The sequence below is a fragment of the Canis lupus genome, chromosome 4, assembly GCF_048164855.1.
Source record: "Canis lupus baileyi chromosome 4, mCanLup2.hap1, whole genome shotgun sequence".
Taxonomy (NCBI): domain Eukaryota; kingdom Metazoa; phylum Chordata; class Mammalia; order Carnivora; family Canidae; genus Canis; species Canis lupus.
In genome coordinates, this window is record NC_132841.1 from 20634706 (window position 1) to 20652840 (window position 18135).

General features: G+C 39.3%; 1 protein-coding gene, 1 long non-coding RNA gene and 1 pseudogene across 10 annotated transcripts in view; 2 read left to right on the forward strand and 1 right to left on the reverse strand.

Annotated features, from left to right (window-relative positions):
• The window catches only part of LOC140631935 (uncharacterized), a 105300-nt gene that overhangs the window by 38734 nt on the left and 48431 nt on the right, over positions 1–18135 (reverse strand). The gene's annotated exons all lie outside the window — the stretch shown is intronic.
• CCAR1 (cell division cycle and apoptosis regulator 1) overlaps positions 1–18135 on the forward strand; it is a 61606-nt gene that overhangs the window by 7915 nt on the left and 35556 nt on the right. For 6 of the 8 annotated variants that reach the window (XM_072823365.1, XM_072823368.1, XM_072823362.1 and 3 more), the window contains exons 3-5: positions 11347–11519; positions 12153–12197; positions 16318–16350. In XM_072823365.1, coding sequence (XP_072679466.1) covers positions 11347–11519; positions 12153–12197; positions 16318–16350 — 251 coding nt within the window. The remainder of the gene's footprint in view (positions 1–11346; positions 11520–12152; positions 12198–16317; positions 16351–18135) is intronic. The other 2 variants (XM_072823370.1, XM_072823369.1) reach the window with 1 other exon arrangement.
• On the forward strand, positions 13398–13523 carry LOC140632828 (U4 spliceosomal RNA; annotated as a pseudogene).

The window sequence follows — 18135 nt, forward strand, 5'->3', positions numbered from 1 at the left end:
AACATGAACTAGTTTAGGAGTTAAGACTATAGTGATGATGTGCTTTCCAACAGGCGACTGAAGCTAATACCAATCCAGTTGTTTTAAATATGACTTCATTTTTCCTACCTCTATTTTGGCCCAGGTGGCCCTTAAGGCTCATTGTTAATACATACTTTTTTCCCCTCATTCTCTTAGTATTCCTTATTTTTGCTCTGATCCAGTGAGGGCTGTATTAACATCAAACTACAGGCGTCCCTGTTCCTGGGTGGGTCAGTCCTCTAAGTATCTGCCTTTGGCTCAGGTCATGATCTCTATCAAGGTCCTGGGATTGAGCCCCGCATTGGACTCCCTGCTCAGCAGGGAGCCTGTTTCTCCCTCTGCCACTTCCCCTGCTTGTGCTCTTTTCTCTCTCTCAAATAAATAAATAAAATCTTAAAAAATCCTACTGCAAGGCAATGAGTTCACATCTCTCTATCCTAACTTGAGCATGCAACTCATGTTTATATAATTGTGGCTTTTCTTGCACTATGTGTTTTATGATCTGGGAAATAATTTTGATCTGTTATAGCCGAAAGTGTATTGGAAGTGACATTGAAAGTTTGAATATTGGGATACCTGGGTGGCTCAGGGGTTTGGCGCCTGCCTTTGGCCCAGGGCATGGTCCTGGAGGCCTGGGATCGAGTCCCACATTGGGCTCCCTGCATGGAGCCTGCTTCTCCCTCTGCCTGTGTCTCTGCCTCTCTCTCTCTCTCTCTGTGTCTCTCATGAATAAATAAATAAAATCTTTTTTTTTTTTTTTTTAAAAGAAAGTTTGAATATTAACTTTGGGTGGTACAAGACTCTGAAAGAAATGGGGCCGAAAATTGGATGAATAATAGAGGCAATTAGGATAGAAGAAATCCTAGAACATTACAAATAGTGTCTTCATTTGCCTGAAAGGGAGAGTTGATCAATTATTTGAATAATAGCTAGAAGAGACTATAGCCAGGTCCATTAGTTATCACATCCATGGGACTTTAAGAGAGTGGAAGAGCTATCTTATGTAAGGATGTGTTTTGTTTTTTGTGTCTTTTTTTTGGCAAAGATTTTATTTATTTATTCATGAGAGAGACAGGGACAGAGAGAGGCAGAGGGAGAACCTGGGCCTAAGGCAGGAGGTAAACTGCTAAGCCACCCAGGGATCCCCTTCTGTAAGGATGTTCATCTTTATAGAGGTTGTAAGAACTCCATATAACACAGATAATTAATAATTAGTTAAGGCTTTGCCTCTTTGTTACAGAATAGTACTGTCCACTGAGAAGTATTTGCTGCAATGATGGATGTATTTTATGTCTTCATTGTCTAATTTGCTACCCGCTAGCAACATGGGGCTATTGAGCACTTGAAATGTGGTTATTGTGACTGAGGAATTTCTAGTTTTATTTAATTTTCACTCCTTTAAATTGAAATGGCCACATATGTCTGGTGGCTAGTATGTCAAACAAGACAATTATAGAAGGATACAATACTTGGAATATGTTATATTTAAAATATACTGAGCCTTAATTTCTTTTTTTTTTTTTTATGGGCTTACAATAGAACCTTGCAAATGAGCAGTACATTGACCAATGAGTTATCTGATTGTAAGAAAGTTATCTGTGCATGGGAGCATCAAAGGTTTTGTAGTTGTGTAAAATCTGATCTTTATTTATTTATTTATTTTTATTTTTAAAATTTTTATTTATTTATGATAGTCACACACAGAGAGAGAGGCAGAGACATAGGCAGAGGGAGAAGCAGGCCCCATGCACCAGGAGCCCGACATGGGATTTGATCCCGGGTCTCCAGGATCGCGCCCTGGGCCAAAGGCAGGCGCCAAACCACTGCGCCACCCAGGGATCCCGAAATCTGATCTTCAAAGGATATTGAGACGATGACATTTAGAGGACACTCATTTGATTTAAAACATGGATTTAGGGATACCTGGGTGGCTCAGCAGTTGAGCGTCTGTCTTTGACTCAGGGCGTGATCCTGTGTCCTGGGATCAAGTCCTGCATCAGGCTCCTTGCGGGGAGCCTGCTTCTCCCTCTGCCTGTATCTCTGCCTCTCTCTGTGTATCTCTCGTGAATAAATAAATAAAATCTTTAAAAAAAAAAAAACCCACATGGGTTTGTAAGTACTTAGGTAAAATCACAAATTATGAAGAAAATCCCTCACATCTTGTTTTCCTCTCCAAACAGTGTGAGATTGCCTTTTTTTTTTTTTTTTTTTTAAGATTTTATTTATTTATTCATGAGAGACACAGAGTGAGAGAGGCAGAGACACAGGCCAAGGGAGAAGCAGGCTCCCCGCAAGGAGCCCAGTGGCCCAATGTGAGACTCAGTCCTGGATCCCGGGATCATGCCCTGAGCCCAAGGCAGACGGTCAACTGCTGAGCCACCCATACGTCCCTGAGATTACTTTTGGAGTATGTGTTGGTAGTAGAAATTTCAAATGAGAAAGTATTATTTGATCAATGCTTTAACTACTTTTGCAGAAGGTGAAAAAATGAAGTTTCTGTCATCAGTTTGAGGATTTGAATTTTATTTCAGGATGACTTCTCTTATAAAGATAGAGCACCAAGGTTTAAAGGTAATGAGTTTTACATTTAACAGTGAAAAAAAAAATAAGTTTAACAGTGAGTTTGATAAGCTCAAGGGACAACAGAAAAGGGAGAGGTTTCTCTTTTGTGTTTTTTTTTTTTTTTAGATTTTGTTTATTATTTATTCATGAGAGACACAGAAAGAGAAAGAGGCAGAGACACAGGTAGAGGGAGAAGCAGGCTCCATGCAGGGAGCCTGACATGGGACATGATCCTGGGTCTCCAGGATCAGGCCCTGGGCTGAAGGCGGCACTAAACCGCTGAGCCACCGGGGCTGCCCTCTCTTTTGTGTTTTAATGGTGGGTTTCTTGGTATTCAGTAAAAACTATTACTGTATCATAGCACGGGTGTGTTTCGGTCATATGAAGGTGATTTTACTTTTTCTTTTTAAAGATCATTCATTCATTCATTCATTCATTCATTCATGAGATACACAGAGGCAGAGACAGGCAGAGGGAGAAGCAGGCTCCTCCCAGGAAGCCCGATGCCAGCCTTGATCCCCAGACCCAGGATCATGCTCTGAGCCTATGGCAGACACTCAACCGCTGAGCCACCCCCAGCATCCCAGTTTTTTTACATTTTAGAAAATGATATAATTTACGTCCTTAAAGGTTTAAAAAATGGTAGCCCTTGAGTTTACTTGTTTACTGGTAGCCTGTGGTCATTTAGGGCTCATTTCATAGGCTTGTCTGTGGAAGTATTGATACACAGTGATAAATCTGTTTCAGAAGGGTCAGAAGACCTTCAGCAATCATTGAATTAGATAAATGAGACTCTTGTACTTTGCATAGTTGGAAAAACATCTCTAGCTGACAAATGTTTGGCCACTTGGGTGGAAAGATTTAGTCAGGGATTGATACCTTTGTACTTTGTAAATTATAGAATTATCTTGCAGAAAGAATATTGATTATAATTCACAAGAGTGGAGAATGCTACTTAGAAAAATTCAAGTATAGTTTCTCAGATAACCACACAAAAAAAGGATATTAATAATGAAATAAACTTTGAGAGTAAAAGTCTCAAATATGAATGATTTTTACAAGAGCTATATTGCAGATATATAGAAGCCACAACCACATGCACAGTGATTTCACAAAATTTGAATTAACTAGCTAGTGGTTTGACACAACTAGTAGAATGTAAATTTCTTTCTTGTGAATTTCACCTAGCAGTTGAACCCTTTATCAACACGCATTGACCCTTGAACACATGGGTTTGAACTGTGTGAGTCCACTTTTATTGAGATTTTTTGGGGGGGGGGGTGATAAGTACTGTCCTGTAAATGTATTTTCCTTATGATTTTCTCTTCTCTAGCTTACTTTATTGTAAATAACAGGATATAGGACTCCTCAGTGGCTCAGTTGGTTAAGCATGGACTCTTGATCTCAGCTCAGTTATGATCTCAGGGTCATGAGTTCAAGTCCTCTGTTGTGCCCCATACCGGGCATGGAGCATACTTTAAAAAAGGGGGTGGGGGCAGCCTGGGTGGCTCAGTGGTTTAGTGCCACCTTCGGCCCAGGGCGTGATTCTGGAGATCCGGGATCGAGTCCCACGTTGGGCTTCCTGCATGGAGCCTGCTTCTCCCTCTGCCTGTGTCTCTTCCTCTCCCTCTCTCCCTGTGTCTCACATGAATAAGTAAAAATCTTAAAAAAAAAAAAAAAAAGACTATATAATGCATATAACATACAAAATATATTAACTATTCATATTTCCAGTAAGGCTTCCAGTCAACAGTTGGCTGTTAGTGGTTTTTTGTTTGTTTGTTTGTAAAGATTTTTTTTTTTTTTAATTTTATTTATTTATGATAGTCACAGAGAGAGAGAGAGAGAGAGAGAGAGAGAGAGGCAGAGACACAGGCAGAGGGAGAAGCAGGCTCCATGCACCGGGAGCCTGACGTGGGATTCGATCCCGGGTCTCCAGGATCGCGCCCTGGGCCAAAGGCAGGCGCCAAACCGCTGTGCCACCCAGGGATCCCCTGTTTGTAAAGATTTTAATTATGAAAGAGAAAGTGTGGGTGCATGCCCAAGCGCAGAGAAAGAGAAGGACAAGCAGAGTCCGTATTGAGGGCAGAGCCCGATGCCGGCTCTGTCTTTCAACACTGAGATCATGACGTGAGCCGAAACCAAGAGTTGGGCACTTAACTGACTGAGCTATGCAAGTGTCCTAGAGATATTTTATTTTCCCTTCTAAATCCAAGGGCAAGGTATAGTGGAGTTGTAAAAATGGAAAGCCACTTAGTCTGATTCACATAAATATTGCTGTTTATTTTCAAAGTCCAAGAATGAAAACTTGCAATTGAATACTGAGCAAGCCACATGTTTAGGTAATATTTCTTATAAAGTTTTTCTCTTAAAAAGTCTTAAATATGATACAGGATCTAAATTTTCAATGGCCTATATATGCCATTAAAGTAAATGTTCTAAAATCTGGTAAGTTATGTCAATCCTGAGGGGTTTGTTTATTTATTTCTGGGATGCCTGAGTGGCTCAGTGGTTAAAGCATCTGCCTTCAGCCCAGGGCATGAACCCAGGGTCCTGGGATCAAGTCCCACATTGGAGTCCTCGCAGGGAGCCTGCTTCTCTTTCTGCCTCTGTCTCTGCCTCTCTATCTCTATGTGTGTCTCTCATGAATAAATAAATAAAATCTTAAAAAAAAAAAAAGTTTATTTCTTTCAGTAACCTCTGCAGACCCAATGTGGGGCTTGAAGTAATGTTGGCAAGATCAAGAGTAGCATAATTCTCTGAGCCAGTCAGCCCCTCCACCCCCGAATTAACTTTAATTTAAAAAACAAAACAAAACAGGGTGCCTAAATGACTCCGATCGCTAAGCGTCTGCCTTTGGCTCCAGTCATGATCTCAGAGTCCTGGGATCTAGCCCCATTGGGCTCCCTACTCAGTGGGAAGTCGGTTTCTCCTTGTTTTTCTGCCCCTTCCCTCGCTTGCGTATGCTTGCTCTTTCTCAAATAAATAACATATTTTGTTTTAAAAGATTTTCTTTATTTATTCATGAGAGAGGCAGAGACATAGAGGAAGAAGCAGGCTCCATGCAGGGCACCCGACGTGGGACTTGATCCCAGGACTCCAGGATCATGCCCTGGGCCCAAGGCAGGTGCTCAAACACTAAGCCACCCAGGCATCCCTCAAATAAATAAAATCTATTTTTTTTAATGAGCTTTATGTTTTTTCTTTGCTACTGTAGTTCTCTTTTTACTCAGTGTTTCACTTTATACTATTTTCAGTTTTCTTTCAAAAATCTTTGAACAATAATAATTACAGTGCAAAATTTGGGGAGAAATGATAGAAAACATATAAATGAAAAACTCTTATGACTAAATTCAGTCATTAACTGCTAATACATGTGAATGGAATTTTTTTTTTTTTTTTAAAGTAAATCCTACACTTAATGGGCTTGAATTCATGACCCTGAGATCAAGAGTTGCATGCTCTACAGACTAAAAGCCTGTTAGGTACCCCTGTGGTGGTTTTTTTTTTTTTTTTTTTTTTTTTTTTTTTAAGATTTTATTTATTTCAGAGAGTGAGTGAGAGCACAGGGAGGACAGGAGAAGGCAGAGGGAAAGAAAATCTTGAGTAGAGTCAGCACTGAGTAGTGGGGCTCAATCCTTTGACCCAAGCTGAAGTCAAGATTTGGATGCTTAGCTGAGTGAGCCACCTCAGTGCCCTTGCCCTGTATTCTTTTTAGTCATCAAGACATCAGTATGGTCTTAAAGCTTGTATATGCTTGCCTGTATGTGAATGGTTTACATAGATATAGTACTATATTGTCCTAGAAAAACAATGTCATCTACAAATCAACTAATTGGTACATTCTTTTTTTTTTTTTTTAATGATAGTCACAGAGAGAGAGAGAGAGGCAGAAACACAGGCAGAGGAAGAAGCAGGCTCCATGCACCGGGAGCCTGACGTGGGATTCGATCCCGGGTCTCCAGGATCGCGCCCTGGGCCAAAGGCAGGCGCTAAACCGCTGCGCCACCCAGGGATCCCGGTACATTCTTTAATTAGGAATATTTTATCTAAGGCATTAGACTATTGGTAGTTAATTTGGGGGGATTTATTTATTTATAAAAGGTTTTATATATTCATGAGAGAGAGAGAGAGAGGCAGAGACACAGAAGGAGAAGCAGGGTCCATGCAGGGAGCCCGATTCAGGACTTGATCCTGGGACCACAGAATCACGCCCAGAATGGAAGACAAACGCTCAACTGCTGAGCCACCCAGGCATCCCAATTTAGGGGGATTTATTTATTTATTTATTTATTTATTTATTTATTTATTTATTTTTAAATTTTTCTTTTTAAAATTTTTTTTTAATTTAGGGGGATTTAAAAGTTATATTTAAACTTTCAACTGTGTAGGGAGGTCAAGCACCTTTAACTTCCACATTGTTCTGGGGTCACCTGTAATTTTTTTTATAGTTTCTAATTCATAACACTGACTAAATAGTAGAGAAATGTGTCTGGCATCCTATCTACTTAATGTGAGGCTGCTGTGTGATGCCAGGATTCAGAACATCTAAAAATGTAATAAGAAAAAAGATAGACTTTCTGGGATATTGGCTCTGAGTTCTTCTGCTGTGGCAACTTCCAGGATTCTGAAGATTGGTACTAACAGAATGAAACAGCAGATCTGAGGTCAGAGCTCAGGTGGATGAAGGTTGTGGGTATGATATTTGATTCATGGATGCTACTTCTGTCAAATGTATAATCTGCCAATCTTAATTTAAAACACTAATAATTTTTTCTACGATCTTGTGTTTGATGAATATTTTGCTTCTGTTTTCCTGGAATAGTGGTTCTTAACTTTTTTGGGTTCATAATTCTCTTAAAAACTAATAAAAGCTTTAGACTATCTCATCTGCAATTTTGCATACCATTTTAAAAGGATAACAGGATCCACTGATTAGACCCTGTGTCCTAGATTTCAGTACCTTTTTCTTTACTCTCATTGCAGTTAACATCATTTTGAACTTATGCTGGTATTAAGAGATTCTCCACTTTTTCTGTTTAAATTCATTTAGTTAGTCCTGGTTTCTTCTTTCTGCCCATCTGTGGTATCTGACTTACTGTAAAAGCAAGAAAAGATTAATGTGGTAAGGACTTAGGAGATATAGAAATTTTTTGCCCACCTTAGACTTTTCCTTTTCTCCCTCTCTCCTTTTTTAACTTTTAAAAATTAGTACTTAGGAAAAAAATCAGTATTTTTGCAGGGAGTAATTTGTAATTTTTTTTAAAGATTTTATTTATTTATTCATGAGAGACAGAGAGAGAGAGAGAGAGAGAGAGGCAGAGACACAGGCAGAGGGAGAAGCAGGCCCATGCAGGGAGCCTGACGTGGGACTTGATCCCGGGACTCCAGGATCACGCCCTGGGCCGAAGGCAGGCGCCAAACCGCTGAACCACCCAGGGATCCCCCTGTAATTTTTTTTTTAAAGATTTTATTTATTCACGACAGAGGCAGAGAGAGAAGCAGGCTCCATGCAAGGAGCCCAACTTCGGACTTGATCCTGGGACTCTGGGATTATGCTCTGTGTCAAAGGCAGATGATCAACCACTGAGCAACCCAGGCGTCCCAGTAATTTGTAATTTACAAGAACTGAACTGTTTGTTGGTTTGTTTTGTCTTTAAGCAAAATTAGTTTGAACTTTTTATTTTATTTCATTTTTTTAGTTTGAACTTTTAAACAACTGATGATGAACCTCACACTTCTTTTTTTTTTTTAAGATTTTATTTATTCATGAGAGACCGAGAGAGAGGCAGAGACCTAGGCAGAGGGAGAAGCAGACTCTCTGCAGGGAACCCAATGTGGGACTCCGTCCCAGGACTCCAGGATCACGCCCTGAGCTACCCAGTCGTCCCAGACCTCACACTTGTAAAGATTTTCTGGGATATTCTAGACTAGGTGCTTTGATTAGTTCATTACATTCTGTGTTCTGTTCTTGTAAAACAAAATATTCTTTCTATAAGGTTGTTAACTAGTAATTATAGAGCCGCATTTTTTCAGGTTATTTTTAGATAGAAGCAGGTGTTTTGGAAAAGGGAGTGTTCATGTGTAAATACTGCTTTATGGCAATCTTTTAAGATTTAGAATGCTTAGTTGGCGTATTAAAAATTCTGAGAAATACTGCAGTAAAAATATGTACTTAATTAGCTATTTCCTAAACTTTTAAAGTAAGCTGTATGCCCATAGGTCTTTTTTTTTTTTTTTTTTTTTGTTGTTGTTGTTGTTGTTGTTGTATGCCCATAGGTCTTAAACTCATGACCTTGAGGTCAGGAATTGCATGGTCTACCAGCAAAGGCAGCCAGGCGCCCCTCTCTCCTTAGCTTTAAACTTTGGACCTTTTTTTGTTTTGTTTTCCTATTTTAACGTCTTGGGAAGCTAGTCATAATTCTAAGAGATCCAGTTTTGGGAACGGTAGTGCTACACACAGTTTTTAGTTGATTGCTTTTTTGCATTTGGTCGAATTGTATAAAAACATCAAGCAAAATCTTTCTCATGTTCTCTTAAGCTTTTCAATTCTGTTTAAGCATACATTAAGCATTAAATACCTAAATCTGTCATTCTGAATCCTTTCCCAATTTGGCTTAATGAAATTATAATTTAAAGTCACTGGTTAATTTTGTCTCATTGCCCCATATAGTAGTACATTAAAATTCAAAACTTTTTGAAATTTGGTCTGTTTCCAAGTTTAAAAAAAATTTTTTTTTTTAAAGATCTTATTTATTTATTCATGAGATACTGAGAGAGAGGCAGAGACACAGAGGGAGAAGTAGGCTCCATGCAGGAAGCCTGATGCGGGACTCAATCCCTGGACCTAGGATCATGTCCTAATCCAAAGGCAGATGCTCAACCGCTGAGCCACCCAGGAGTCCCCCCCATTTTTTTTTTTATTAAGATTTTATTTATTTGAGAGGGGGAGAAAGAGAGAGAGAGAGGAAAAGTGCTCCAAGGGAGTGAGAAGCAGACTCCCCACTGAGCAGAAAGCCTGATGTGGGGCTCTATCCTAGGACCCTGAGATCCTGACCTGAGCCGAAGGCAGACACTTAACCAAGTGAGTCACCCAGGCTACCCCTAAAGTTTTAAAAATTTTTATTCATATTTATATTTTTTCTTTTTTTTTTTTTTTTTAAGATTTTATTTATTTATTTGTGAGAAACACACAGAGAGAGGCAGAGACACAGGCAGAGGGAGAAAGAAGCAGGCTCCATGCAGGAAGCCCGATGTGGGACTTGATCCCGGGTCTCCAGGATCACGCCCTGGGCGGAAGGCAGACACTCAACTGCTAAGCCACCCAGGCGTCCCTATATATATTTTTCAAGATTTTATTTATTTATTCATGAGAGACACAGAGAGGCAGAAACACAGGCAGAGAGAGAAGCAGGCTCCATGAAGGGAGCCTGACATGGGACTTGATCCCAGGTCTCCAGGATCAGGCCCTGGGCCAGAGGCGGCACTAACCCGCTGAGCCACCTGGGCTGCCCTGAAATTTTTTTTTTATTGTAAGATTATTTGTTTATTTATTCATGAGAGACACAGAGAGAGAGAGAGAGGCAGAAACACAGGCAGAAGGAGAAGCAGGCTCCTCCTAGGGAGTTCAGTGCGGAACTCGATCCCTGTACCCAGGATCATGCCCTAAACTGAAGGCAGATGCTCAACTGCTGAGCCACCCAGGTGTGGCTCAGCCACCGAGGCATCTCAGTTTTGAAATTTTTAATGCAGAGTAGAAGTATATGAAAATTCCGTCCAATGGAAGATTTTAGGGTAGATCACTTTCAGCAACACTGTCTTCAATATAGGATTCTCATCTACTTGAAGATAAAACAGTAAATTCTAGATTTTTTTTTTTTTTAATTTTTATTGATTCATGATAGTCACAGAGAGAGAGAGAGAGGCAGAGACACAGGCAGAGGGAGAAGCAGGCTCCATGCACTGGGAGCCCAACGTGGGACCTGATCCCTGGTCTCCAGGATTGCGCCCTGGGCCAAAGGCAGGCGCCAAACCGCTGCTCTACCCAGGGATCCCAGATTATTAAAATAAGACCATTTATTTTCTGCTTTTTCCTAAAAATACTTTTTTTTTTTTAAGATTTTATTTATTCATTCATGAGAGACACACAGAGAGAGGCAGAGACACAGGCAGAGGGAGAAGCAGGCTCCATGCAGGGAGCCTGATGTGGGGCTTGATCCCGGGACTCCAGAATTGTGCCCTGGGCCACAGGCGGGCGCTAAACCGCTGAGCCACCCAGGGATCCTGCTAAAAATACTTCTTGAGAGCAATTTAGGCTCTTGGTCTAGGTAAGGTTGGTTATGGTCATTATGTAGTTTAATTTTATAAAATAGTGTTTTTCTGTATCTGTTATGACATTTAGTATAAAGCCACTGGGATCGGGATACCTGGGTGGCTTAACGGTTGAGCATTTGCATTTGGCTCAGACCTGGGATCGAGTCCTGAATCAGGCTCCCTGCATGGAGCCTGCTTCTTCCTTTGCCTATGTCTCTCTGCCTCTCCCTCTCTCTGTGTCTCTCATGAATAAATAAATAAAATCTTTAAAAAATAAAGCCACTGGGATCTAGGGAGGTACATGAATCAGTTAAATTTAATAAGCATTACTGGAATTTTGCTTTAGGTTTTTACTAAACAATGGCAGGACATAATTTATAGCTAAGCACTTATGGAAAATTCCTAGACTGGATCCAAATAATGCTTTTTTTCTCTTTAATCTCATTTTAGCTGCATTGGGTGTCCAACAGCCATCACTCCTTGGAGCATCTCCTACCATTTATACACAGCAAACCGCATTAGCAGCAGCAGGCCTGACCACACAAACTCCAGCAAACTATCAGTTAACTCAGACTGCAGCCTTGCAGCAACAGGCTGCAGCTGCTGCAGCTGCATTGCAACAGGTGAGTCTTTATTGTGTTTCAAGATGTGTATATTAAACTGTCCTATCTGAGTAGCTAGATAATAATTTTTAAGAATTAATAATTTTAGGGTTTCTTTTTAAGATTTCTTTATTAGAGGGAGGGAGAGTGCACGTGCTTTCGCATGAGCAGAATGAGAGGCAGAGGGAGGGAGAATCAACCTGAAGTATACTGCGTGCTGAGCACAATGCCTGAGGTGGGGCTGGATTCCAGGACCCCGAGATCATGACCTTAGCTGAAACCAAGAGTCAGACGCTTAACTGACTGTACCATCCAGGTGCCACAATAATTTTGTATTTTTATTATGCTTATTGTTTTATAGGTAATAGGAACTATATATGCCTAAGACATATAGAACAGTGCAATTGCATGGTCAAAATTCTTAAATTCTTAAAACAGGCAGTTCTTACACCTTAAATTATTTGAACAAAATTCAGTTCTTCATGAATCCCAGAGTGTAAGAAATCACTCTTTTGCTTATTTTTGGTGAAGTTTAGTTCCAGAAAAGTTCTTTGTTAAGTGTGACTTTTATGTTTTTGTATGTATATATATCACTTCTTGAAAATGAATAAAACTGACATCCATACTTTTCTTTGAAAAATCTTTTTTTTCCAGCAATATTCACAACCTCAGCAGGCCTTGTATAGTGTGCAACAACAGGTTAGTTTATATATTCTATATTTAAAAAGTGATTTAAAGAAAATCATTTGTCCCAGATTCAATATATATAGATTTCATCTCCTGTCAGGTATAGTAATGTATGATTTGAATTATTTGGAGGTGGGCTAAATGAGGTAGGCAAAAAGGAAGGTCTCCAAGTAAAAGGAAGGTAGAAGAGAGGTCCTAAAACCCCAAATCATCAAGTAGCAGTCAGTCTTTGTCACATGTTTGTTTGTTTCTGTTTTTAAAGATTCATTCATTTATTTGAGAGAGAGTAAGAGAGATGTGCACTTGCTCAAGCATAAGCAGAGAGGAGGAACAGAGAGAAGGAGAAGCAGATGTGCACTTGCTCAAGCATAAGCGGAGAGGAGGAACAGAGAGAAGGAGAAGCAGACTTCCCTCCTGATTCCCCGCTGAGCAGGGAGCCACATGTGAGGCTCGATTCTAGGCCCCCGGTATCACAACCGGAGCCAAAAGCAGACTTTTTTTTTTTTTAATATTTTATTTATTTATTCATGAGAGACACAGACAGAGAGAGAGAGAGAGAGAGGCAGAGACACAGGCAGAGGGAGAAGCAGGCTCCATGCATGGAGCCTGATGTGGGTCTTGATCCCGGGACTCCAGGATCACACCCTGGTCCAAAGGCAGGCGCCAAACCGCTGAGCCACCCAGGGATCCCCCAAAAGCAGACTCTTAACATACTGAGCTGCCTAGGTGCCCCGTTACATGTTTCTAAGAAAGCATGCAGAGGATAACCTAGAAAGAATTTCTGTATTACTGAATACAGTGAATACAGCCCAGTTCTGTCTGGAACATATAGCTCTACTATGCTGTACTAGATCACCTGTGAAAATTATAAGATCCTTTTTCCCATTTGAAGCTTTAACTCTAGTTAGGTCATTGGCTTTGAGCCTTTATTTTATTTTATTTTTTAGAAAGACAGTGTGCAGGGGTGGGGAGAGGGAGAGAGAGAGACTCTTAAGCAGGCTTCACATCTGGCTTGGAGCCTGAGGCCCCGAGGCGGGGCTCATTCTCAGGACCCTGAGATCATAACCTGAGCCAAAATCAAGAATCGACTCTTGACTGAGTCACCTCAAGCACCCTATTTTTATTTTAAGTTTTTTAAATGTAAGTTCTCCGTCCAGTGTGGGGCTTAAACTCCCAACACTGACAAGAGTCACATGCTCTACTGACTGACCCAGCTTTGCACAGTGGCAGTATCGTAGCCAATGAGGTTTTTCCAAGGTGCGCTTATTGCTAATTGAAAACTTTTCTACTGACTGACCCAGCCAGGTGCTCTGTGAATCTTTATTTTTTACTGTGTGTGTGTGTGTGTGTGTGTGTGTGTGTGTGTGTGTGTGTGTGTGTGTGTTTAAGATTTTATTTATTTATTTATTGGGGATTCAGAGAAAGAGGATTATGCAGATTCCCTGCTGAGTGGGGAGTCTGACTCGGCTGGATCCTAGGACCCCAAGATCTGATGTGAGCCAAAGGCCAATGCTCAACCAACCGAGCCACCTAGGCATCCATTTTGTTTCTCTTAAGATTCTACTTATGAGTGGAATCATATGGCATTTGTCTTTCTCAGTCTTATTTCACTTAGCATAATACCTTCTAGGTCCATCTCTATTGTCTCAAATAGCACAATCTGATCCTTTTTATAGCTGTGTAATATTGTAATCTCCCAGAGTGTGTGTGTGTATGTGTGTGTGTATGCACTAGGTTTTCCTTATCTACTTGTCTACTGATGGACAGTTAGGTTGCTTCCATGTTTTGGCTATTGTAAATAATGCTGCAGTAAACATAGGGGTCCATATATTCCAATGGTGGTGGTATTAATTGGGTTATATGGTATTTCTATTTTTGATTCTATGAGGAACCTCCATACTATTTTCCACAGTGGCTGTACCAATTTACATTCCACCAAAAGTACATGAAGTTTCCTTTTTCTCCACATTCGTACCAACACTTGTTACTTGTGTTTTTGATTTTAGCTATTCTGACAGGTGTGAGATGATGCTTCATTGTGGTTTTGATTTGCATTTTGTTGGTGATGCATGATGTTGAGCATCTTTTCATGTTTCTCTTTTCCCATCTGTATGTCTTTTTAGGAACAGTGTCTATTCAGTTCCTCTGGCCTTTTTTTTTGTTTTTGTTTTTTAAGATTTTTATTTATTCATGAGAGATACACAGAGAGAGGCTTTTGATGTAAGATTTTATATATTTTCTTTATAATTTGGGTTTTAACCTTTTATTGAGTATCATTTATAGAGCCAATGATTTTTTTTACTTTTATTTTTATTTTTATTATTTTTGTATTTATTTGAGAGAGAGTACATAAGTGAGTGAAGAGGCACAGGGAGAGAGAAGCACGGAGCCTGATGTGGAGCTCGATCCCAGAATCCTGGGATCATGACCTGAGCCAAAGACAGCCGCTCAACCACTGAGCCACCCAGGTCCCCGCCCCCTGGCCCGTTTTTAAGTTTTTAATTTTTAATTTTTAAAAAATATTTATTTATTCATGAGAGGCAGAGAGAAAAAGAAGCAGAGACACAAGCAGAGGTAGAAGCAGGCTCCATGCAGGGAGCCCAATGCGGAACTCTATCCCAGTACTCTAAGTTAACACCCTGGGCCAAAGGTGGCACTAAACTGCTGAGCCACCCAGGCTGCCCCCGGCCCATTTTTTAATTGGTTTGTTTTTTGATATAAGATTTTGTGTGTTCTTTATATATTTTGGTGCTAACCACATAATTGGATATATCATTTATAGAGCCAATGATTTTTTTTTTTTTTTTTTTAAGATTTTATTTATTGGGATGCCTGGATGGCTCAGCAGTTGGGTGTCTGCCTTCAGCTCAGGGCGTGATCCCAAAGTTCTGGGATCGAGACCCACATTGAGCTCCCTGCAAGGAGCTCACTTCTCCCTCTGCCTATGTCTCTGCCTCTGTCTGTGTGCCTCTCATGAATAAATAAATAAAATCTGTAAAAAAAAAAAAAAAAAAAAAAAAGATTTTATTTACTTATTTGAGAGAGCATGAGTGAGAGTGAGTAAGAGAGCATATAACTGAGTGAATAGGCCAGGAGAGGGTGAAGCCGACTCCCAACTGAGCAGGGAGCCTGATGCGCAGCTCGATCCCAGAACCTGGGATCATGACCTGAGCAGAAGGCAAACACTTCAACAGACTGAGCTACCCAGGAGCCCCTCCCCAATGATATTTTTGATGCAAATAGCATACTGATGATAATCATTTGCAGCATGGTGACTAATATGTCAGTACTGGAAATTTTCCCATCTAGGGACTTGGTTGATTGTGTGTGTGTGTGTGTGTGTGTGTGTGTGTGTGTGTGTGTGTGTTATCCCTATGAAATAAGATAAAACATCAATTTTTTTATTGGATGAGTTTGGTTTTTTTTGGTTTTTAAAAAATATTTTATATTTAATAATCTCTATGCCCAAACTCACAGCACAGAGAATAGTAGTCACATGCTCTACTGACTTGAGCCAGCCAGGTGCCCCATTGAACAAGTTAGTTATATATCAGGTCTGCAATCAGAAATACTTCTAGGATATGGCTATAATTATTTCTGTTACTTTTTTTTTTAATCATTTCTTTTAAAAGTTTATTTATTCATGAGAGACACAGAGAGGCAGAAACATAGGTAGAAGGAGAAGCAGACTCCCTATGGGGAGCCTGATGTGGGACTCAATCCTAGGATCACGACCTGTACCAAAGGCAGACGCTCAACCACTGGGCCATCCAGGCACCCCACTTCTGTTACTTTTACCATAGATATATATATTTTTTTTTGTTTAAGATTTTTTGTTGTTGTTGTTAGAAAGGATCAGCGGGGGTGTGGGGTAGAGGGAGAAGGAGAGGAAGACTCCCCATTGAGCAGGGAACCTGACTCGGGGCTGGGTTGCAGGACCCCGGGATCATGACATGACCCAAAGGCAGATGCTTAACTGCCTGAGGCATCCAGGAATCCTCCACCATATTTCTTAATTAGAAATGAAGTACCCATTTAATAGGAATTTTTTTAAATGAGAGCATCTATGAAACAATTTTGATTGACCTTTTTCTTTTTCTTCCCTGTTTTTGTTTGTTTATTCTATTTTCAGTTACAGCAACCTCAGCAGACTCTTTTAACACAGGTTAGTTTGGCATTACATTATTCCTTTTGGATATCTGAATGAAGAATAGACCAAAAAATTTTATTCCTGTTAAGTATTTCTTTCAGGGTTTGAAGATGAATATTGGTTTGGTTCACATATTAGTTTAACAATACATGGAATTAAAGATGGAATGCATGTTGTTTTTTTGTATTTAATGTTTTTGATTGCAGATCCAGTTGTGATCTAGTTTGAATACATATGAGGTCTTATTTTATTTTATTTTATTTTATTTTTTTTTTTTTTTTTTTTGAGGTCTTATTTTAAACTTAATTCTGATTTTGGCATTTATACTTTCATTATTGGTGATATTTTTAGGAAAGTTTTTTTTAGGTGTTATATCTTTTAAGCTTGACCTTAGTTGGTGAAGCTATTGTATTACATTATTAGCTTAGTTTTTCCAGCATTAGCAGCATTAAAATGTTTTTGAACTTTTAAAAAAATATATTTATTTGAGAGAGAGCATGTGGGGGGGAAGAGTAGAGAGAAAGGGACAAACAGATTCTTCCACTAAGTGTAGAGCCTGATATGGGGCTCGATCCCTGACCCTGAGACCATGACCTGAGACAAAATCAAATCAGGCTTAACCGATTCAGCCACCCAGGTGCCCCTGTGTAGTGCTCCTTTAGGTTGTGGACTACTTAGAGTCTCTGTTGCAAGTTTTATTATTTATAACAATTATTTTAAAGTATAAAACAGGTCACTTAGATGACTTCAGTCAGGTATGAGTCTTACTATCCACTTACGTCATGATCTCAGGGTCCTGGGATTGAGCCCCGTGTCACGCTCCCTGCTCAGAAAGGAGTCTGCTTATCCCTCTTCCCCTGCCAGTCTCCTGCTTGTACTCTCTCAAATAAACTAATATAATCTTTAAAAATAAATAAATAGAGTTTGAAAAACCATCACTAATTTCACACTATACAAAAATCACAAAATTGTAAGCTATGGGCTGGATTTGACCAAAGAGCCATGGTTTACTGACTTAAATTGAAATATTATGAAAATGATAAAAAAGGAAGCAGAACCTGTAATAATAACTGGTGATTGTCCCATGGGTAGAGAATTTAGGTAGCTGAGGAACACAAGTTTTGTAGTCTATAGCCTTTCATACCATTTTAGTCTTTAATGTGTTAATTTTTGTAAAATTTCACTTGAGAGGTCAGCTTCACTTTGGTTTTGTTAAGGAATCAAAATCAGCTGACACTGATCTTGTAATCTTAATCTCCCAATAGTAGGATTTCCAAACTAAGTAAAACTATAAAAATTAGTCTTTTCAAAAAAAAAATTAGTCTTTTCTTAGAATAACATTTCCTAGTATGTGCTCATAAGTCATTATTGTCAGGATGTTAAAGAAATTTTATGAGTAAATAATTGTGTGGTCCTAGTTTGAGAAATGTTGAGTCCTTTCACTATATTTAGGATTTGGCTTTTTTTTTTTTTTTTTAATTGTAGAAATTAAGAGACTTGATTTATTGGGCAAGCATAAAACATCATGTTTTGTCTTGAAGAGTCAGATGATTATTTTTTAATGGTTTTATTACTATTTACGTATAGAAGTTTTCATCAGTAATATGCTATGTTTGTGCCAGAAAATAAATGAAAGTAACATTTTTCTCATTTGTTTAGTTTTATAGAAAGTAATTGATACATAAGACTATATTAATATAAGATGTACAACATAATTCGATTTATATATATATGATGTGAAATGAATTACCATAATAAGTTTAGTTAACATGAGTCATCTTGCATAGTTATAGATTTTTT